The 24,245-nt window shown below is 38.2% G+C and overlaps 1 protein-coding gene across 4 annotated transcripts in view; it reads left to right on the top strand.

The window, feature by feature from the left end:
* Positions 1 to 24,245, top strand: part of ATP8A1 (ATPase phospholipid transporting 8A1) — a 237,352-nt gene that overhangs the window by 182,873 nt on the left and 30,234 nt on the right. For all 4 annotated transcript variants that reach the window (XM_070045570.1, XM_060299279.1, XM_030881147.2 and 1 more), the window contains 6 exons: positions 6,075 to 6,149; positions 6,254 to 6,376; positions 10,043 to 10,121; positions 15,232 to 15,293; positions 17,497 to 17,553; positions 18,478 to 18,585. In XM_070045570.1, coding sequence (XP_069901671.1) covers positions 6,075 to 6,149; positions 6,254 to 6,376; positions 10,043 to 10,121; positions 15,232 to 15,293; positions 17,497 to 17,553; positions 18,478 to 18,585 — 504 coding nt within the window. The remainder of the gene's footprint in view (positions 1 to 6,074; positions 6,150 to 6,253; positions 6,377 to 10,042; positions 10,122 to 15,231; positions 15,294 to 17,496; positions 17,554 to 18,477; positions 18,586 to 24,245) is intronic.

The raw sequence follows: 24,245 nt of genomic DNA, 5'->3' as shown, positions 1-24,245 counted from the left end.
GACATAAAACTGAGGCTATCAGTTCTACTAAGGGGTCTAATCAGGAAAAATACACAGGTAGTTTTGCTAATATTGGTCATCTTGTAGTTCTTATTATGTCTCAGACTTACATAATTATATACAAGTATTCTTGCTGTTCGGGCCTGCTTTGGTTTCTGAGTTTGGTAGGTAACAAGAGTCTAGATAATGAGGAATTTGTCTAAAAATTATCAGAATAATTCAGTTCCTGTGTCAAAGGAATTTCTGTATTCCTTTTCATGTACACACATAACATCATTTTTTAACATGAAAAGTTAACCTGGGTCAGGAATATCACTTTTAAAAGGATGCATTTTGTTCTGCGAACATGTTTGCAGTACCTACTGGATGCCAGGCACCAGGCTTAGTTCACCAAGTACGAAGTAAGTCAAGCAAGGTCCCTATCCTCCAGAAGCTTGCCAATAGAAATGTAGAACAAGCCACATGTGTAATTTTACATGTTCTGGGAACCACATTAACCACAAGTAAAAATTAAAGCCCAAATTAATTTTAAATTATATTTCATTTAACTCGATATACTCCATAGTATTATTTCAACATGGAATCACTATAAAAATTATTAATGCAATATCTCACATTCTTTTCTTCATACTAAGTGTTCACAGTCTGTTGTGTATTTTACACATGCAGTATATCTCAGTTTGGACTAATCACATTTCCAGTGTTCAAGAGCCGCATGGCCAGTGGCTACCCCCCTGGATAGCACAGCACCAGTAGATGAATAAGTAAACTGAACACTCAGGATGTGATAAATAAGTTATTTATCTTTTTTTTTTTTTAACATATGACCATTTTATCATCAGAAGCTGTATTTGTAATACTTAAACTCTAGGTGTTACCAGTTTCTTTCTCCTCTTGCAGCTTCACAAAGCATGACAATGAGCTCTCCATAGCTTGTTAAGAAAACCCTCCATCTTCCAGTCCTGTCAGAGGAACTGCCTACACCCTCATAAATCTGCCCTGGGGTCCCTTACAGATGTTTGTTTATGCCACCTTGCCCTCTACTCTGTTGACTGTTTCTGCACATCTATCAGAAGAGACACAACCTAACCATATGCCATGTGGAAATAATATCCCATACTTCACACCACAGAAGTAACACCATAAACAAAACAATCAGTAGACTCCACATTTCCCTTATTGATACATTAGTTGGGAACTGCTGCATATTTGCTTCAGCTGTTCTTTATGCCTCTGTCTGAATGTTTATCTCCTTAGCAAAATGTTGATTGAGCTTAGTTCTTATTATGAGTCAGACTAATAAAAATAAAACTTAGTTTTGAAGTGGACAGGCAGTTTTATTTATTGGTCACTAAAAATCTATAATTAGGTTGCAACCCATTAGATAAAATAGACACTTTAAATACTTGGAAACATAAATAAGATAATCTATGAATTTACTTATTGTTCATTACTGCTGAATTTGGTCTGGAATAGTCTGTGTTTTGAAGCAAACTGCACTTCCAAAATAGCTTATGAGATCATACAAAATATTCTTTTTGTTTATATAAATTTGTGATTATTTTCTAATATAATTATTTGTAATTCCCAGTCCTAACTTTTCTAGTTATATTTTCTTCTCATCCCAAGACATTGACCTTCAAAAGAATATCCATTTATAGTTTATTTACGTATACTCTTGAAGGTACGAGGAGTTTAAAGCCACTGGCAGCAACAAATCTGCTTACAAAGTATTAATTTTGTGAAAAGAAATAAGAGTACTCAACTTGCCACTTCTTAAATCTATTTGACAATCAACAATGAAGTGGTCAAAATTATGTCTAATGGGAGAAATAAAATATATTAAACTCAAATGAAAAACTAAATCTGCATGCTCTGTTTCAAATCCAGAGTTATGTGATTTGTGGTTGATTGGCCCTAAATTTTACTAGGCTTTGAATTTAAAGCCTCTTTGAGAGATATTTAACACTGATCAGTTTCTATACATGTTGAAAGGGAAGCAAGTCCTAAACTTTACTGGAAATCTCATTCTTAAGTTATTTTTCTTTTAACAGTTTATGGAAATGTATTTTGAATATAATTCAACTATCTTGGAAATGAATTGACCTCTTAAATCAATTCCCAGATACCCAACTTCTGCCAGCTAAAACAAGTTCTGCAGATGTTAATGGCTCACGTCAATACTGTGAATGAATAGACAGAAAACACATCATTGAATGTCTCTAGTGAGGACAACTGCCAGTCTCGAATCTCCCCTTTCAGTTTTTTGTGCTGTTCAGGCGTGGGAGCAGAATACTCACTGACTATTTGTAAGCTGCTGTTTAATATGCAGAAATGCTCCATCGGGGAAATGTCTGTGAAGTTTTAACTGCCACGCCTCTACTAGGACATGGAAGTTAGAAAATAATACCAGGACAGGAAGGTCTGAAGTTCCCTTGCTAATAAAGGAATGGTATGGAATGCTATGGGTTTTATAGATTATCTGCAAAAACTGCTTTTGCCATTGCCATACTGCCGGGAATGTCACTATCTAGCTACTCCATTGCCATAAATTACAGTCAAACAAATAAATACGGATTTGGCAGGTGGCAGTATAAAGCACTTGCTTATGGTGGCTGCCCAGCAGCAACCCTAGGTGTTCATTGAAATTACTGACATTTTCTAAAGAGATTTTTTTTTCAATTTCTCTGAAACATCTGACTCCTTCCTAGCAAAATAAGACCTTTTCTTTCAAATAATCAGTCACATCCAGGTTTTCCAGGAAGATCCCAAAGCAGTGTAGCGTTTCTAATTTCCAGAAGCTTTGATTAAAGTCAATGAGGTGATACTTTCCCAGCAAGTTGTGCTGGGATAGGGATTTCCTGTGACTTTAAATAATTTAGATACCTCCCCAGAGGGGCTGATGTTTTCTTTCTGCATCCATGATTTTGTTGAGTCAAAGGAGGGACTTTTATGTGTTTATAGTAATTTAGGTGTTGTTTCATTAAGTACGGGATGCATTTCTAATATATCTTTTAACTACAAATCTCAGACTAACTTGAAATCAGCCTTCTGGTAGACTTCTTCACTGTTAAAAAAAACCTCTTTTCCTTTAAGATATGTAAACCTCAATGCCAAAATATTTGTATGAAGATGTGTACTATATCGGAAGGATCAATTCCTATCTAGTCATTTCTCCTTTTTCAAAAAAAGAAATTAGAATATTAACTTTCTAAAGTGCAGGAAGAGTGTTTCTAGAAACATGTTCACATACCTTTCAGTAGGAAAAATGAAATGGTAAAAACGTGTTGATAGCTTTCCACTTAACAATGTGTGCATTTCTCTCATAAAACCTTCAAGTGGTGCATTTTAAAATAAACTTGGACTGCGAGCATGCTGGTTTATTTGCAAGTTATTTTGAACTGGAAATGTTATGTAAATATCCATTGATTTGAGGGAGATTCCTGAATTTCAAGCTCATAGTGGTGTTTTAATCAACACCAAAAGTTACGTACAAAGAGGCCAGGAGACCATTCACATTTACAAATGTTTATTAACACACACATTTATGAACATAAATTTCTCCTATTATGCAGTATTGATGATTACCAATGCATTTATAACTATAAGCTTTGAGCCAAATCATGCCCATTAGAGGAATTTGGTATGCATGCAGCTTTGGCTTTCTTCAGACCAATGAAGATTAGACTGTATCTTCTTAGACTACTAAGGCCATAACTGAAAGTTTGTGTTTAAAAATTCTTTATATTACCATCATACCCTAAGAAATCTGAATGCCACAATAGATCACAGTCGCCTTCAGGGAGAACATTACCATCACCCAGAGCATCACAAATATGTATTTACATAATCCACATCTCAAAAAGGCCAAGTGTGAAAACACAATAGATAGCATTGAAGTCTGTCTTGTCCATTGGTGTCTACTTAATGCTTTAAAAAAAAAAAAAAAAAGTTTAAAACTCAGCAGCACCCCAAGGAATAAATTTAACTTATGTGAGGATGCTAGGTTCTTTTAAAGTTTGCATGTAGCAGTGAATGATCTGGCTCCTAGCAGAGGGCACATGTTCAAATGTTTTCTGTAAATATATGTAGCAAAGCAAGTAAGAATTTCAGATTTACCTCTGATTTCTGTGCTTTTGTTCTTTTTGTTGTTAATGTGTGTTACAAGCCTAACACAATTTGGACTTATTTTTCATGTGCTATTGCTACTTTGTTCTCTTTTCCATCTCATGAAGCCCACATTGGTTTTTATATACGCTCAGTCATTCCTTTCCGCTATAAAAAGGAAAAAGATCAATGTGGGTACAGAAACTGTTCATAGGGAGGCCAGCCTGGGTACATATTGATAAATGGTGAATTTGTAGCAATTCATGCTTCCATAATGAGGTTAAATGAAACGTGAAGTGTAGCAAAGTCCCTGCAACTCCAATTCAAAAATTCACTTGACCGGCATGTCCAGACTGCTGTCCCCTAACTGGTTTTCGGTGGTGGTTGTTATGTTTTGGCTTTGTGTTTGTGTTTATATAATCTCATTGTTGGACCAGACATTTTACTCTTCCAGATTAATGTGATTTTTAATTACATTTTATGTCTGCTTTTAAAAAAAATAATTCAGGGATTATTGATTTACTGATACTCACTTTAATTTTCCATTTGTCTTAAACATGCTGGAGAAAGTTTCCCTATATTGCCCCTTAATTTTGTAGCCAAAGTTAAGCTTTCAGTTTTTAAGAGAACTGCAAAATGTATAAGAACGTGTTGCTCTATTAAAGATTTGTTTTTAATCAAAGCATAAATTTAAGCTACAAAATATTTTTATGTAAAGAAGCACATTTATTATATTAAAAAATATATTTTAATGTATTCAAATTTTGCATTCTGATGGCTATAATTATCAAGAACCAGAAAAAAGAAAAAGTTATGTTCTTTGACCCATTAATTCTACTTCTAAGAATTCATCCTAAAAGGAAAAAGAAAAAAGGACATGAGGAAATTTTAGAGGTAATAGATATGTCTGTTACCTTGCTTAGGTGATGGTTTCATGCATGCATGCATATGTCCAAACTCACCAAATTGTATACATTAAATGTGTGTCATTTTTGTATGTCAGTTATGCCTCAGTAAAGCTATTTTTATTAAAAAATAATTCATCCTAAGAAATAGAGATGTTTAGGATTTCTGTACAAGAATATTCAGTTCAGAATTATGTATAATAGCAAAAACCGGAAGCAAGCTAAATATCCAGAAATAGTTACAGCCACACTGTAGGGGATATATGTCCATTAACATCGTTTTAAAGGACATGTAAGGGTGGGAGGGAGGGAGACGCAAGAGGGAAGAGATACGGGAACATATGTATATGTATAACTGATTCACTTTGTTATAAAGCAGAAACTAACACACCATTGTAAAGCAATTATACTCCAATAAAGACGTTAAAAAAAATTAAAAAATTAAAAAAAAAGGACATGTAACAACTTAAGAATAATGTGTATTATATAATGTTAAGGAGAGGAGCAGGACATGACACTACATACAGCTTCCCAGTAAGATAAATCTTATGAATATATATAAATGAGCTACTACATGAATACAACCAAAGTGGAAGAAAATAAATGGTGATGATATTATTATAGGAAACTATTTTATTTTCTAAATAAACAAATTTTTAATTATAATGAAAACAACAATAATCTTTAAATAGCTATCAGAAGGTAGATATTTTAAAAGGGAATTAAAGCTCTAAAATTTTAATTGCATAAAATATATTCTCGTAAGTGCCTTTTAGGAAACAAGGTTATATCTAATTTTTTTTATAGTCTGTGACTGCCCATTGATATAGTTCTTTTTTGATTCAACAAGTGGAACCAGTTCTGACTTAAATAGCAAAGACCTTACGAAAGAATCCCTTCGAATTAAAAAGCAAACCAAAAAAATGCCATTTTCGAGAGAGTCGTGAAAATACTATGTCAGTGAGGCTTTTATGCAGTGGTTGAGTATACAGCAGATTCTAAGCAACGAATTTATGGTTTTTGTGTTCTAATTTGGGGGGTTTGGGATTGTTTTCTTCCTAGATCTGGTTTGCCTTTGTTAATGGCTTTTCTGGACAGATCCTCTTTGAGAGATGGTGCATAGGTCTTTATAACGTGGTAAGTTTAGGACTTTTTATTATTCCTGTTCTATTGAATGCTTTGAGATAGACGTTCACCCTGAGTTTGGCTGCCTGGTATAATGACGAGTTTGTGCACTTTAGATGTTTACAGCAATGCCGCCCTTAACTCTGGGAATATTTGAGAGATCATGCAGAAAAGAGAATATGTTGAAGTATCCTGAATTGTACAAAACATCTCAGAATGCCCTGGACTTCAACACCAAGGTAGGAACCAGTGCCCTGGTGGGACTTGCTTTACTGTTCCAATTGCTTGGGGCATTGGATCTTCTAAAGCCAAGGAAACAACTCCAGGGTCCTGACCATGGCAGGTCAGATTTGCTTAGGGTTCTGATATGGACTGAGAAGTTGTTTTGTTTTGTTTTGTTTTGCTATAAATTTAAACTGTAGCCACAATTCACTGGGGTTTGCCAGGCAGCAGTAAACTGGGTCTAGCAGGCAGAAGAGGTGCCCCTTTGGCCCTCTGACTTTCTGTCTTTGCAGTGTTCTGGGGCAATGGTCACTCCTCACAGGGGTCAGTACTGCAGGACTGACAAGGACTGTCCTTACACATATAAAGTGGTGAGAGGTAATATATCGTTCTTTTCCAATTTTCTGTTTTGTGGAATAACCTTGTCCTTATTGGAATATTAGGTTGTTTGTATTGGGCATTGAAAATATAGTCTCTGGTAGATAACTCGGCCATAATACTCAGTATTTCCAAGACATAAAATTTAATACAAGATTAAATAACCAACACTTTATCTAATATCATATTCCGGGTTTATGTCCTACATAACAAGCCATGGGCTCCTGTCATCTTTGTGATCCATGGTATTTCTTCATCTCAGCAACAAAAATATCTAATTTCCTGAAGAGTTTACTTTCCTGCAATTATTTATTCTAAAATGTTTCCAGTAGTATGTTAGTAATTCGTGTTTCTATCCAGTGTGAGGGAGGAAAAAATTTTTTTTAATTTTATAACAGTCAAGGTGGATGCCGTTTTGAAACGATAATAAAAGTATCAAATACACCTTCACAGAATTTTTTCCCAGTCAATATAGTGCATGTTTATTATGTTATGCATGTTATGTTACTAATAATTACCTGTAACCTAAATTCAGTGTTTTGAATTTAGGAAATTAATGTAGGATATTTAAAATATTTATTATTTCATAAAATTCTCAAATGACATTTGTTCTCAGTATATCAAGGGAATAGAGTGAAACAGGTGTGTCAGTGCCTCTAACCTCATACAGTAAATGATGATGTTAAGTTTACCACCAGGATGTTATTCGTCTTCTGAGATGAGGTCTTCAAGAACGCACTGTGCACAGTGTGTCCAGGTGTGCAGATGCATACAGTTTGAGGGCATGGTTTTAAACAACTGAATTTGGCTAAATTAAAAAAAAGAAAAAAACTAAAGCATTCTTTGACTTACACCATTGGTTATAAAAAGTATTTTTAGTGGTCTTTTAAAACCCTTACTATTTATAATATGCAAGGTCTATGCTCTTATTTTTAAATGTTTTATTTTTTGATTCTTTAAAATTTAATTTTCATGTCCAGTTTGTATTAAATTCCACTGCCTTGCTGTAATGTTTTTCATTACTTACGGTGAGTATTTTCAAGTGACGGAAAGCCATATCAGGGCAGATACAATGGACCATGAGCTCTTGTTTCCTTGAAAATGTAATCTGAGAGCTAGGAAGGTTCCAGGCCTACTGGCATGCTAACAGTAATCCTCACCGACCCAGGCAGTTACATCAACCTCAGTCACACTTCCGCATCTCCCGTAGCTCAGGCTTCACGGTGCTCTCTCGAGAGTTAACTTCCCAGCCACTACCTTGGCCATGGTACTATTGCTTATAAACATAAACTGATCCTCACAGGATTACCCAAAACCACCTCTAGAGGGACTTCCCTGGTAGCACAGTGGTTAAGAATCCACCTGCCAATTCAGGGGACGCGGGTTCGAGCCCTGGTCTGGGAAGATCCCACATGCCACGGAGCAACTAAGCCCTGTGCACCACAACTACTGAGCCTGTGCTCTAGAGCCTGCGAGCCACATCTACTGAGTCCACATGCTGCAACTGCTGAAGCCTGTGTGCCTAGAGCCCGTGCTCTGCAACAAGAGAAGCCACCACAATGAGAAGCCCACACACTGCAACAAAGAGTAGCCCCTGCTCACCACAACTAGAGAAAGCCCGCGTGCAGCAATGAAGACCCAATGCAGCCAAAAATAAATAAATAAATTCAGTAAAAAAAAAAAACTCTGCTAGAAAGTCACATCCTTTCATGCCCTTTGCATATGGCAACTTGGAAACAGCCTTGCGGCCAGTGAAAAAGTATAGCAGGTCATATATAGTTTTAATGTGTGAGCATCCTTCCTTGTACTTTTTGCTATTCTTTTGTTGTATACAAAGTACTTCACTGTCTGCAAAGCCCATGCATTTAGAAAAGTCACCAGATCAACCCAAATAGATTCTACAACTCCAGTAACCATTTAAATATTTATAGATCCACAAGATGCCAACAATTTTTATAGGGTTTATGGTTTTTTCTAATGATTTCAGTGAAAATTATTTGAATAAATCCCATATGAACATTTTAAAATTCAGGGACACATGGTTACAAAATGCATATGTGTATACACAGCTAGTGCTGCAGGTCCCCAATGTAGAAGCATTGTTGCCCTGAATGATGATGATTACGTTTGTTATGGTAAAAAGGGTCGGAGGTTCTGAGGTCATGACAGGGGTTAAAGGATTAACATGTGACAATAAGTATCAGTCAGGAAAATGGAAAAGTAGAACTAATTTTTCTTGCACCCACCTGTGCTTTCTGTCAAATAAAAACTTGCAGTAATGACATAGTGAGGAGAAGAGACAAAGGTTAATGAGTAACACAAGTTCAAATGTGTAATGTATTGGAGCGTAAATTGGATCATACAACCCGGTGTGGCTGGGTGAACTAACAAAGGAGGTTGAGATCACAGTGGAAAATTTTGGGAAGCAGGCAACTTAATTTCTGTTGTTTGAACAGCTTAAAACTGTTAATGCATGCCAATTTTATTTAGCATAAGTTTTGTTTGCAAGAAGCAATTTTGAATGACAAAACTGCAACCATTCAAAGGGCCATAAGAGTTCTAAACAGTTTTTCTATAACTTAATCTTTCACATCCATGTTACAAAGAAAAGATCAGTGATACTTGCTTTCTTGTTCTTAAAATACAATAGATGAGAAAGCAATAACAGTTAAACTACGTTATAATTGTATGAAGTTTAATGTTGACAGGTGTTTAAAAATTATGAAAGTCTTTTATTACTTAGGTCCTAGTGAAAATGCTTTGCTTTAAGGAATTATACAATTTAAGTGTTATACTTGCTATATTTAGTGTGTGTGTGTGTGTGTGTGTGTGTGTGTGTGTGTGGAGGGGGAGAGAGAGAGAATGCACTATATCCTTACCATTAAAAAGTTTACACTTTTATTGCACATGGAAAAGAGAAAGTAGGGATTTCACTAAATTACAATCTTTTCAAAAGTCTATTCTAGTGGAATTATGAAAATAGTCCCACTTAAAGAATTTCAAGGTCTGCAGTTATTTGAAATTTTATTTTCTTTTTCAGGCAGAAATTTAAACTTTTAATACTTGGTTTTTAAGAAGTAGAAAAAATTTCAGTGAAGCTGAAAAAACATTTTGAGAAACATAAAAATAAATAAATGACCCATGAAGGTCTAAGAGGCAGAAAGTGTCTGTCAGTTCTATTAATTCACAGTGGTGGCCCGAGAGAAACACGTTTTGTGAATCTAGCTCACAGATAAAAAGAAAGGTCAGAGTTCACAGAGCTAGTTTATCGCAAATGGTTCTCATGGATTTTTGTTTTCCCTCAGGTTTTCTGGGTTCATTGTTTAAATGGCCTCTTCCACTCAGTTATTCTGTTTTGGTTTCCACTAAAAGCCCTTCAGTATGGTAAGTAGAAAGGACATGCATGCTAAGAGATGACTTTTTACTTGTTTAGAAAAATAATTCATTGTCAATATACGTTAAAAATTATAGCAGTGTTTCGTGTTATGGTATTTTTCCTTAACCTAAAATACATGCATCTAAACGTTGTACACACTTTAAAGATTTTTACTGTTCCTTTGGGAGCAAAGTGATTTAATATATGCAAAGCCTTTCTTCTCTACTTCTCATGTTTTCCAATCTTGCAGAGAGTTAAATTTTAGGGCTCTTTCTTTTCCTCTGTTGATGTACAGTTTGAAGACAATAGTGCTAATATTTTATGTGATCTATTTATTATACCTGTGAGGCTTGTATCAACTCTTTATACTGAACCTAATCAGACATGCTAGTACTTTCAAGTACTTGAGCCGGAGCTTTAAATGAGATTTTTAATATGTTTCTAAGTTCATCTTGGAGTGTAAACTTTTCTCTGCTTGCTTTGAGGGGGTGATGTTATTTTGTCAGTTTTGAGAGATAGGCTTATGGTGAATTTCCTCTGCACATAAAAATGATTAAGTAGACACTTTAGAAAAGAGGTCTCTGGGATGCTTAAGCTGGTGCTACTGTGTCCGGAGCAGAACTTGCCCTGAGATCCTGAGGAAGATGGCTGACCATTCAGCTCTCAACCTACAGTACTTCAAACATGACACCTCCACCCAAGGATCTGTGCGTCCTTTAGAGGTGCTGGCCGTCCTCTCAGCCTGTGAGTTAACGCTGGCCCATGAAATGCAGTGCCAGATGTTCTATCCCACCTACAGAGGGATCCTTGTAAAACGTAAATCAGACCAGGTGCCTCCCTCCGCAAAACCCCACAGGCTCTATCACATTTAGAAAGAAATCCACAGCCCCAGCCTTGGCTAACCACACCCGACTTTCCTTCTTCCCCAGCCCGCTCTCCCCGTCCCTGTGCTCCAGACCGCAGGCCGTTGTGTTCTTCCTCATCTTCACCAGATGTTCCAGCTGCTCTCTTCCTCCCGCCCTCGGGTCTGTGCTCAGAGAGGCCCTCCCGGATCACCCTGCCTCAGAGACCCACCAACCCCACCCCTGCTGCCCCCCTCTCCCCATCCTCCTGTATCCTCTTCATGGTGCTTGCCTATCGGGTGTGATATATTTGCTTTTTTTTTTTTTTTTTATAACTATCATTCTCCTCTGTTAGAATCAAAACTCCAGAAGGGCAGGGAACTGTCCATTTAGTTCACTGTTGTTTTCGTAGTGCCTAGAACAGCGCCAGGCTCACCGTCGGCACCCAGTCCATTGTGGAGAAGTTCATGAGAGCATGAGTGGGAGGGTGTGAGTGTCGCAGAGAAGGCAGTACTTTCATGTCCTAGTCGGAGATTTTCATCTCATTCCTTTATTAACTACTCTGACAGTCCAACAGTGAATACTTCTCATGTTCTAGGCCATAGAAATAAATGTGGTAAGAAAATCTAATTAAATATAAAATATTAACCCAGTGGGCCAGGAGAATCACAGTGGCTTTTTTTTTTTTAGATAAAATTTACATACCATAAAATTCACCCTTTTAAATTGTACAATTCAGTGGTTTCTAGTATATTCACAGAATTGTGCCAATGTCACCACTTTCTGATGCCAGAACATTTTCATCACCCCATTCCCATGAGCAGTCACTCCTCATTTCCCCTCCCCCTCCCCCAGCCCCTGGCAACCACTGAGTTTTATCTCTGTGGTCTGCCTATTCTGGACATATAAACGGAATCATAATATGTGACCTTAGTTCATCATTGTTGCAGCATGAATCAGTACTTCATTCCTTTTTATGGGTGAATAATATTTCATTGTACGTATAGACCACATTTTGTTTATCCATTCCTCAGTTGATGGACACTTGGATTGCTTTCACTTAGGGGAGACATAGGGTGTTGAAATCTAGGGAACGATAAAGGACTTTAGACAAGTTCTCCAGGTAGTTTATTTTCATAACACAAAATCAATGTAGGTATGAAAAACTAGGCATGTCCATCTATGAAACTGCTATTTTAGGGTTCTAAATCAGAAAAAAAAGAAACTTCATATCAAAAGTAGCTCAAACCAAGCCGCCTCCACATCACCTTACCAATCCAGAACACTTTAGCAATGACAGGGTTTGAAAGGAATTCCTAAGTAATTCCAGCCCCAGAAGAGTCTCCCTTTGCATTTGTCTAGGGAACTGCCAAAGCCAGCCAGCCTCAGCAGAACCAGTTCACAAGGGGTGCTGTCTGAGGAACCCAAACCCAGCCAAGTCCAGAGAACATGTGCTTTCTCTTCTTAAGAGATAATAGCATATAGCACAAATTGTGTTTTAACATTCTGCTTTTTTTGTCTTGTTTTTATTTTTACATAAGGAGTTTTTGTTTTCTTTAGCGTTTGAAAGGATGGGGTACAGAAGAAATAGAAATAACTATGTAATGTATGGCTAAGTATTCATTCATCGACTTGCTTCAGCGTTTCTCAAAATATGGTCACCTGAGACTACTCGAGACCTTTTCAGGTCCATGAATGAGGTCAAAATTTGAAATTGAAATTAGTTCAATTTCAAAATTAAAAATAGTTTCAAACTTTTTATAGTATCAAGACCTTATTTGTCTTTTTCATTGCTGACGCAAGAGGAATAGTGGGTAAAATTGCTGGTACCTTGACACAAACAGGGGTACAATTGTATTAGTAGTCATTCTTCACTGCCATGCACCCATGTTAAAAAAACAACCCCGAAAAGCTATTTCACTTAAGAATGCCCTTGAAGAAGCTGTAAACCTAATACTTTTATTAAATCCTGAAACTCGATACACGTCTTAGGAATATTCTGTGTGACAAAATGGGAAGTATGCGTAAAGCGGCTGCATACCAACCATGCAGCAGCTTTATCAAGGTAGAGTGTCTTGGGGCTTGTTTGAGTTGTGAGCTGAGCCAGCTACTTCCATGAGGTTACAGAATCGTGCATAAGTAAAAGATCCATTCAAAATGCAAAATGGACCAATGGATTTTTTTTAAGGTTAGGTGTATTTTTTTTTTATTGTAACATGGGTTTATAGCATTATGTAAGTTTTGTGTGTACAACAGTATATCTCTACTTCAGTATGCACGACAGCATGCTTCCCACCAAAACAGTTTCAGATTCTACACTGCTACCAACCTTTAGGAAACTATCTCCGCCACTGTAAGAAACTTCTTGAGTTTTAAAGTAGTATCAAGGAATAACCACAATTATTAGAAAAGATTACTAAAATACTTCTCTCCTTTATAACGCCATCTCTCTGTGAATTTGGATTTCCCTCATATATGGCAACCAAAACAATATGAGAATCCAGCTCTATTAACCCAGACATTAAAGAGATTGTAAAAATGTAAAACAGTGCCAATTTTCTCACTAATTTTTTTGTTTGGAAGAATAGATAGGTTTCATAAAATCTGTTTTTATGTTACATATATAGGGTATATTATTGTTAGGTAAATCAATACAAATTTTTTTAATTTCTGTCTTAATTTCTAATTTGGTAAATATTGGTAGATATAAACCACATAAACAAAAGCTTTGAGGGATTCTTAATAATTTTTAAGAGTGTAGAGGGGTCCAGAGACCGGAAAGTTTTAGCACGAATAATTTACCTAAATCATCCAAATGCCAAACCTGATAAACACAGCAACAGGCTTTTAACTTTTTTCCTCGATTCGATTTTGAAATGAATCTCCAGCTTATGACAAACCAGTGGTGACTAGAAGGTTTAGTTGGACCCAACTACGATTATTTTTGATAACTTGCTTATATTGATTAAGGGACCTAACCAACGTGCCACATAGCAGAAGTATGGAAGTCCAGAAGTAATCACAAGATGCTTTCAGTTATTTTGTAGATTTGAGTTTGTTAATTTGGTTCTATGAAAGTTCACAGATTAATTGCAGGCATTTATGTCTGTCCACCACATTACCACAAGACATGTTAGCATGTCAGATCCTGTGTCCTTCATCGTGGGATACTCCATAGAGAAAGGTAGTCTCCTAGGTTTCGGGGCTGCCCCTTAAGCAGCGCTTCGTGGCTACTTTTATCTGAAAACCTTAGAGGGGAGGCAGGGTCACACTGTGGAGCATGGCTGGGTGCTTTATATATTTAACTTATTGTAATCTCAAAGCTCCTCCAAAGTAGGGAGTTTCACTCAATCTTTTAAGTGAAGAAACTGAATTCAGTGGAGATTGATTATAAATAAACCAAGATGACACAACTTGTAACAGAACCTCGCCTGGTCTGTATGTCCAAAGCTCACCTGGCTCTCCTTGTTTCTTCATACCAGCACCATGCTCCGTGTCTCCTCTCAGTTTACTCTAACATATTTTGTACTTCCATATTAGGCTTTGAATAGCTATTGTCAAATATGTGCATAAGTAAACTACTGTATGACACATACCATGGGCTTTACATTTTTCAATGGTACCAATGATTAAATTATGGTTATTTTTTTAATTTTTTATTTGATTTTTTTAATCAGTAATAGTGATTTTGGTTTGTCAGTACCACTCCCTTCATCTAAAGGCATGTTTATTAAGTCATTGCTAGAAAAACAGAATACCTTTAGATGTACCCCTGAATTCAGCCAGATCCTCAAAGAGCCATGTGCCTGGAGTTATACTGGTGCTCCCCAGCCCTCTGTAAGTTGCTCTTTTGGTCCAATGCCAACAACTGTGAGAGATAGTAAGAAGGCTCCCTAAAGCCCTCATCTATACTGTTAACAAAGTTCTTTTCTAAGGGTTCAGAATGCCTTCTGTCTTACTGCCCATAGCATTAAGCTCCACTTGAATGATTTTTTTTTTTTTTTTAATCTCACGAACCCTGAGAATTGGTTAACAAGTCCAGTTGCCTTCTTCATGTTGACTGTTGGAAATTTGATTTTCATTTGTGACCCATGTTAAGCAACCTTATGAGACTTCATACAGTGTTTTGTTAAATTAGCCTCATTTCTGGCTCCATTGTATGGCTCTTGGTTCCCCTTCTTTTGTTCAGCACTCCTAAATTGACTTGTCTTTGAAAGGATTCTGAAAGGACCTCAGTTATTTTCAGTTCTAACAAGTCTCTCTTCTTTTCATGCAGGTACTGTATTTGGAAATGGGAAGACCTCTGATTACCTGCTGTTGGGAAACTTCGTTTACACTGTGAGTGTGGAACGTTTGCCTCGTTTGCATATAAAATTGAATTTTCATATGAGCTCATTTTCAAATTTAAATGTGTGCATTTCTGGATTTAGGGGTTGTTTACACTTCCTCTTAAAAATGAAATGAGATGTTTCGACTAGTAAGAGATTATTTTATATTAGGGTATAAAAATGTCATTTAGGTTCACTGACTTTATAGGCCTTTGGTTGCTCCTATTTTCAATATTCCTTCTTTACACTTACTGCCTCACTTTCCCTTTTTCTCTTCCTTGTCCCTTCTTCCTCAGTTTTATTTTACTGCCCTTGTTCGTATTTCTTTTGCTTTCCTAAATTTATGGCAAATAGTACCATTCTACTTGGGTGTTTAACCGATAATTATTCTAGAACTTAATGAAAATAAAGTTGGGAGAGAAATCTCCACTCTTTTGGGACATTTAACCCACACGAGGCATGGACCTCGCTGTGTTAAGTCACTATGTCAAACACTTAAGGAGGATGCACAGTTGAGTGTGAGCTGCACCCTGCCATTAAAGAACCAAAAAAGGTTTTAAAACCATTTTTCCCTCTAAGGTCAAAAGCTCCACTTGGATGCAAATGCTCAAGGTCACACAATTAGTCTCTAATAAAAGTTTACTCCAACCTTGAACTCTGAATTCTCCAGCCAGTGTCCTTTCCTCTCCATGGCCCCCAAGTGGGGGCAGTGCGCTGTCCTAAATACTAAGCGGCCATTGGTACGGCTGACTCGGTGGAAAAACTATAATACAATGTTTAAATAACTGAATAATAGGAAGTTAAGACCATTAAGTAACAGAGGGATTAAGGTTTTGGCAAATCGAGGCTCTCCTTTGCATTGACCTCAATGAAGTAGTAAAAAAAAAAAAAAAGGGAAAACACATTTTGGGGGCTAGTGGTTTGTTCTCATACAACACGAGTGCAAAACAGAAATAATACTTGATGGACTAAGTTTAGAAATAAAGTAGATGTCATAGATGTCTCTGAGGGACTTTAAAGTATCCAAGGCTTAAGAGAGAGTGTTTCTTTAACTTTGTGTCAAAACCTCTCTCTTGTTTTAGAATTTTTTATATAGCTTAAATTAAACACTTAAATTTTAACAAGAGTTTTATTTCTACAGATATTTATCCTAAATTGCTATTAGATATCCCGCTGAGAAAGCTCAAATGCTTCACTTTGTCCTGACTTTATGACGCCACTGGAAAGCATCTAATACTGTGTACAAACCCTTAACAGTGCCCAAAAGTAGGACTGCGCCCTTGAAGCTCTCACCACTGAGCACCAGTGCTAGGCAAGCGTCACACTTCCATCCCGGCAAACTACTGAAAGTGCCCCAAATTCCTTTGGCTACCAACAGTATTTAATGTTTTTGATTATAAATAGATAATAATAGATAATGCTGCAGTGCTAAGCACTGTTCTTGGTGTTTTACCTATAGAGTAGGTGAGCTTTATCAGTCCCAGTTTACAGATGAAGGAGCTGAGACACAGAGAGGTCAAGTAATTTGCCTTGTGCCTTATCAGAACAGTTAATAAATGATGGAGCCTTGAGCACAAATAGTCTGACTCCAGGGCAATACAGTCTGACTCCATTTAGCCATTATGCTATCCTATGGAAGACACAGCGCAGTTCGTTAAACCCGGGTCCCCCTGCTTTAGAATTAGTAGCATGGGCACCAGTGACAGCGGGTGTGTACAGCATGGAGATGTAACAGGCTCTTACATTCTACTCTGCAGGGTTTCAGGTAAGTAAAGTTACAGAGTAAGTGTTCAGATTTCTAAATATCCAGTTATATTACTTTTATAATTTATCTTTAAAATTTAGAAAATGGAGGCTTTAAGTACTACAGTTGATAAAAAATAAAATTAAAGCAGGCTTGGAAACCCAAGATTACTATAGATGATTCTCCATCACTGTTCCTGAATTGTACACGAAGTAGCCAGGCCCATGCTCAGAAGCTCACGGCTGGACTGTCAGCCAGTGAGGGTGAGGGGAAGGCAGGGAAGGGAGTCGGGAACGTGATGCTGTAAATGGCAGTTCCAGCCGGTCGTGGTCATGATGTTCAGCCACCCAGCTAACTCACTTGTTTCTTTGCTTGTTGGACGTACAAGTCAAGCTGTGAGTAATCTACCAGTCCAATTTGATGAACTATCATATTTATGAAATAAAATAACATTTCCCTTCTGCTTTAGTTTGTGGTGATAACTGTGTGTTTGAAAGCTGGATTGGAGACATCGTATTGGACCTGGGTAAGAGACTCTGTAGTCACAACCAAGGAATATCCCATTTACTTATGTGTCATCACTAATTTTTGCTGTTGTTTTTCGTTCTAACTGCATGTGTCCCTTTACCCTAGTTCCACAGGTTGATCATTATAGTGGGGGGGAGAGCAGTCAGGAATGGACTAGGGGGAACTGGAGACTCTAGTGTGGAAACACTGAGTAAAACTTAAATAAGTTTATTTACCACAAGACTTCTCAAGAGCCCTTAATATATTGTTGTACATTGTAAATATCCCTGGACGGGAGGAAGCCTTCAAACTTACTGACTAGGAATCTTTTCTTAGTAGAGTGTATCCCAAGACTGGCAGAAAACTCATTGGAAAATGATTCTGAAGACCAAAAATATCAGAGAAAGATTTGTCCTCAGACATTTGTAGATATCCAGTCTGAATAAAACAAGTTCCATTTTAGATATGTTCGTACTGAAGTATATTCACATCCAGGTAGAGAGACCCAATAAATAAAAAGAAAGTTAGATGCTCAAGGGAAAGATGGGCACAAGAAATTTGGATTTGACAGTCATCAACACAGAGATTAATATTCATACAAGTGTCTTAGCATCTTTCAGTAAGAGCATTTGGAGCAAAAACTAAGGAGGCTTAAAGATGGTAGCGGATAAAAAAGGTAAGGGTGAAAGGTGAGACCCGCCAAAGGGGTAGAGAAGGAACGGTTCTACATGCCAGTACCACCAGCGTTATAACCGATGTGGAAGAGATGAGTGTTTAATGAAAGATCCAATTAAAACATGCAATTATTTAGTTAATAATGGCCGTGGGTAATATCTTATGGATGTAGTAAAAAAATTAATAAGGAAATTTGTGAAAGCGTCATCAGTGTGGGAGTCCTCCAACTACCTGATAGTCCTTTAACTCAGATTCTCTTCCTTCACAGTTCAGCCACATAGCGATCTGGGGCAGCATCGCACTCTGGGTGGTGTTTTTTGGAATCTACTCATCTCTGTGGCCTGCTGTCCCCATGGCCCCTGATATGTCAGGAGAGGTAATGTATCCTAATCACTCATGATCTAACAAACCCTAAAAATTGGTATTCATTAATGAGTTATAATTACTTGGCTTGGGTTTATATTAAAATAGTATTCGTCCATTTTAAAAGCTATTTTTAAACTCCACAGCTGTGAGTATAAAAATTGAGAGAATATTTTAAACTTGGATGTTTTACTTAAATCTGACTTACCCTTTCGTAAGCATAGCTGGGTTAATAAAATGTGGTTGTCGGGAGCTTGAATCATGTTAAGAATATCCATATAGGGCTTCCCTGGTGGCACAGTGGTTGGGAGTCCACTGCCGATGTAGGGGATATGGGTTCGTGCCCCGGTCCGGGAAGATCCCACATGCCGCGGAGCGGCTGGGCCTGTGAGCCATGGCCGCTGAGCCTGCGCGTCCGGAGCCTGTGCTCCGCAACGGGAGAGGCCACAGCAGTGAGAGGCCCGCGTACCGCAAAAAAAAGAATATCCATATAGAGGATGCCATTTTAAAATTAGACCATCAATCCATGCATACTTTTTGAACAAGAGATTTGGAGAAATGGTGAGCTTATGTCTTGGGACAGTCTGTCTTTTTTTTTTTGTTATCTCTTATTCTAAAGAAAAGGCTACTGTCACTAGATTAAATGCACTTTTAGAGTTGTCTTAATGACATCAGTTCGGTTTTCATTTTGAAAGAGTTAGGATATCTGACATTTCAGCCTTATCATGGTCCACTCTCAATTCCATCTGTCACTTTCTTGTTACACTGGTAGGAACTGAGTTATTAGGTGTTCGTGGGGGAGTGTCACAAGATCTCCTTTCGTTCAGAAGAGATTCCAGCAGTAGGAGGGTGTATGATTTCAATTGCAGGAAATTTGACATAAAATGTATAAAAGAAAATGTGGAAAACATTTCAGGATTTCCTGTGACCTCACAGTAACTTGCAAATCAAGGTAATGTGAGCTCCGTTACAGTACATTGTTTTCCTGCAGTCACAGGAAACCTTTCCAGGGGTTTCCATTATTTGTTTCCCTAAGTACTGCCTGAGTACCTTTCACTTTTGACAGTCTGGTTTATAGATCATGTTCATGAAATTTTATCTGACAGCATCCTGCTTTTTATAAATTAGCAGAATGCAGGCACATTAAAAAAACAATTTTGTGGTTAAATTTATTAGAGAGAGGCATTACATACTATTACAGCAAAACCAGACATATCAAGGAGCATGTACTTCCTTCCACCCAAAGGGAAGGCTTCTTCTGAAACATGTACTGTGAACTTGAGAAAATTTACAGCATGTATTTTGAGGAGAACAGAGAGAAAGCTGTGAATGCATCACCTCCTTCCCTTGGTTTGAGTCCTTTTTTCCTGAAGAAATAAAATCAAAGACTGTGTATGTCTGCTGATGCCACTTGGAAATTCCAATTCTATTCTTTGTTTTTATTTGATGTGCACTGTCCGATTCGACCTGCTTTTCCCCCAAGGTCAATTCTAACTTAATATCTTTTTCAATAGACCTCATTTTACCTCATGTCCGAATATTTTATTTTCAAAATGAGTGACACAAAAGATTTTGAAATCGAGATAGTTTGAGCAGCTGTAGCCAATCGCTTTGAAGACAAGAACAGAGTTTTTGACCACCTACTTCTAGGACAAGTGTGAAGTTTGACTGGCTTTTAGCCAACCAAATATAATTCTACCCTTGCCTGTAGAATTCCTGGTATTACCCAAACACAAAACTTAATATCATCTCTTGAGATTTGCGGTGATGCTGTGTTTAATTCAAAGTGAAATGGATGTCAGTACCCCATCACATTTCTGTTCACTTCATATACAGTGCAAAGTGCTAACAGGGCTGCTTTTTCTTGTTGTTTTATTGCTACTGATACTTTGAATATAATGTTTAAATAGCCGGTGCTCCATCGAAAGTAGGGAGAATGGATTAATTCAGCTGTAGGCTTGGCTGGTTGTCCAAAATGTAAATCTGTTTAATGTATTTAAAGAAAAGAATAATAGTTTAAATTTATTTAGTACTTACTGTTTGCAAAGCATCTTGGTATGCATGTGTGTGTAAATGAGCCTCACAACAACTGCAAAAAAGGAAGATAACAAGAACGCCACTCACATTCCCAAGGAGTGATAGCCTACGTTTACTGTTTCCTAGGCACCAGGGTTTTAGGACCCAAAAATGTTGTGTCAGTACTCAACTTTTGAACATTTTTATTGTGCATAGTCACTAGTTCTATTACAATCCAGTTAATTTCAGAAAGAAGTAACTACCCTTAGATTTACATTTTTTAATCTTAAAATTCTATGTTTCAGTCAAGAATATAGCCAAATACATATATGTGAAACATTCATTTATGTGCCAATAGTTACATCTGTATGTGTGTGTATATATATATATGTATGTATATAATTGGCCAACCATCCTGAATAAAACTTACCTATTCATCTGTTAACTTTCATAGCAATATACTATTATAATACATTTTACATATATATTATTATATATTACATGTAGTAATATAGTGTTGTAAATAACACCAGGATAAGTACAAATATTAGCATTTCCGGACCTGACATGCTTTATGTAATCCGTGTAATGAAACACAGCACAAGGTATCCCCCAGAACATAACGCTATTGCAAAGCATTCCTGGTGTGGGGAAGGCAACTTTCTGTCACCACCACCAGGGCCCTGAGTGTCTAATCCAAGGACCATACCCCAAGGACTCCAGTTTTTCCCTGTATTGGTTTGGCATGAGTTCCTTCCAAAACTAAATAATTAAATATGTCCGTATGTTTGGGTTGTCTAAAGGCGTAATAAGGGCGCCCAGCTTAGTACAGCGTTAATAGAGATGGGTAGGCAAGACCGAAAATAGCAGCCCCATTCCCCCCATCCTGGTTCAGGTGATATTTTGGAGGATGAGGTACTGTGTGGTTTTAAAAAGCATTCGCACAATAGAGAAGTTCTTCAAAAAGACAACCAAGATCTGGGGAAAAGTAACACCAAAAATACCTAAGGTATATTGAACACTTTAAGTACTTGATGTGCACTCATTCAATCGATTTAACAATTATTTGTTGAGATTCTTCTGTGGGTCAGGCGCTGTGGATTCATTAGTGGATAAATAAACAAAAATCCATGACCTCCTCAACTTTCTACTGAAAGGAGACAGGCAAATAAAATAATTAAGTGAAATATATAGACCGATGTAGGTGCTGTAGAGAACACAGCAGGCAAGAGAAACCGAGAACCATGATTTCCATTGCTTCCCATAGCGCCTTGTGGCTTTTACTCACGGTCAAATAAAGAGCCATTGGAGGGGCTTGAGAGAGGCGTGTCATGATCTGACTTACGTTCTCAGAGCAGGACTATGACTGCTGTGTTATGAACTACTTAGGAGATCATTGCAGTAACCCAGGCCAGAGGTAATGGTGGCTTGGGCCAGGAGGGTGGCAGTGGTGAAAGTGGTCAGAGTTTGAATCTAGTTTGAAGGTAGCGTTAATAGGATTTGCTGACAGATTGGACGTGAGGAGTGAGAGGAAAAGAAGTCAAGGTGGATGCCGTCGTGTTGGCCGTGACCTTCAGGACGTGCTTGTCCTCAGCTCACTGGATCCTCCCAGCAAACTTGTTACCATACCTGTTTTACAGGTGAGAAAACAGAGGCATAGAGAAGTTAAGTACCTCATCTGATACCCCACTGGTACTAAGTGACAGAGGTACGCTTTGACTTAGCTGTGTGGTCCCAGGGTCAGCTACCTTATACACTGCCCGGTGCTGCTTCTCTGATGATAGTTATTCAAAGGATTCTGCGGTGTATAATCTGGAAATTAGAAGTCTAAAGGGACTGCCCCTCGTGGCAGGTATTTCAAGGATTTGTGTGGACGAGGGAATCTCTGTTTTCTTTTTCCTGACAGCACTGGTTCCCCCACGCCTCTTCCCCCTCACATGTGTGGACATGTCGGTCGTCCCGGTCTTCCTCCCTCCATCCTCTACACCCTAGCCGCTGTGCCAGAATGATCACCCTCCTCCTCACGTGTCCACTGCCCCTTCGTGTCTTTACTGGTTGCTCTGACATAATGGCCTCAGGCTCCTAGTGCCCCATAAATGTTAAGTAAAGGATCGTGAAGTAAGTTTGTTTTCCTTGCTTGTTGTTATTGGGGTTTTTTTTAACATCTTTATTGGAGTATAATTGCTTTACAATGGTGTGTTAGTTTCTGCTGTATAGCAAAGTGAATCAGCTATACCTATACATATATCCCCATACCTCTTCCCGCTTGCGTCTCCCTCCCTCCCACCCTCCCTATCCCACCCCTCTAGGTGGTCACAAAGCACCGAGCTGATCTCCCTGTGCTCTGCAGCTGCTTCCCACTAGCTATGGATTTTACATGTGGTAGTGTATATATGTCCATGCCACTCTCTCACTTCATCCCAGCTTCCCCTTCCCCTTCCCCGTGTCCTCAAGTCCATTCTCTACGTCTGCGTCTTGTTTTGCACAAACACGTGAGAAATGATAGAGTAGAGGTGACATAGAGGCAGAGTTCAGCTCAGATAAGAACATCTTGCTAACATCCAGAAATTTCCCCAACGTGGCGCTTTCCAGCAGCAGAACAGAATGCTGGTCTCATGTAACCAGCCCCAGTATCGGACAGTAGTGCTACTCAGCGGAGCCTTGCTCACCTGCACCTGCGAAGTTGCTTCCAACTCCTAGGATTCAGATTTTCTGTGGACTTCTCTTCACTGTGTTCTCTCCAGAGGAGTATCTAAAATGTTGAAGGGCACAGACTATTCTGCTCTAGTTAATGTCAACTGGAACTCAGAGTGCAAATTATACACAAGTTAGGCAACTTACAGGTACGGATCTCATGCTTCTATATTCAGCTTGGACGCATATTCATACGTAGATCAGGATTTTACAGTCATTTCCAATTTATGTCCTTGATTTGTCTTTGTAGCCCCCATCTGAAGACAGAGCCATTTCTCTCAATATGTTGAAAGAAAATCCTTGCTCACCACGAGGGGGAGGGAAGGGAACCAATATTTATTGTGCAGCAGGCATTCTTTGTTTCTTTTAAATCCATATCACAAACCTTTGTGATAAGCAGAGCAATAGCAGGTGACCCAGAGAATTCATCCCAGGTTTTCTCCTCAAATCCCATTGGTTACTCTCAGATCTTGAGTAACTACCTTCTCTTCAGGGCCCATTCCTATTCCTTTCTCTCAGATGGGAATGCTTTCTTTTCTCCTTGCAGCCATTTTCCTTGCATTCCATTGATTTCCCTGATTTATCTGCTGTTTCCCAGGATACCCAGGGCCATGATCAATTTCCCTCAGTTAGCCAGATATAAAAGCATTCCTGTCTCTTTTTAAAAGTGCCAAGATTTTTAATTCTCTCTTCTCAACACCCACCTAACTCCCTCAACACACGTATAGAAATTCTGCCTCACTTTGTATCCTGGCCTCTCATGTCCTCTTAATAGCAAAATCAGCATATGTAATACCCAGCTCATTTTTTTTTTTTAAATGTGTATATAGGGCTTCCCTGGTGGCGCAGTGGTTGAGAGTCCGCCTGCCGATGCAGAGGACACGGGTTCGTGCCCCAGTCCGGGAAGATCCCACATGCCGCGGAGCATCTAGGCCCGTGAGCCATGGCCGCTGAGCCTGCGCG

This window comes from Globicephala melas, chromosome 5 (assembly GCF_963455315.2).
Source record: "Globicephala melas chromosome 5, mGloMel1.2, whole genome shotgun sequence".
NCBI lineage: Eukaryota > Metazoa > Chordata > Mammalia > Artiodactyla > Delphinidae > Globicephala > Globicephala melas.
Note: the sequence above shows the minus strand (reverse complement) of the source record. Positions and strands in the feature narration are given on the sequence as shown.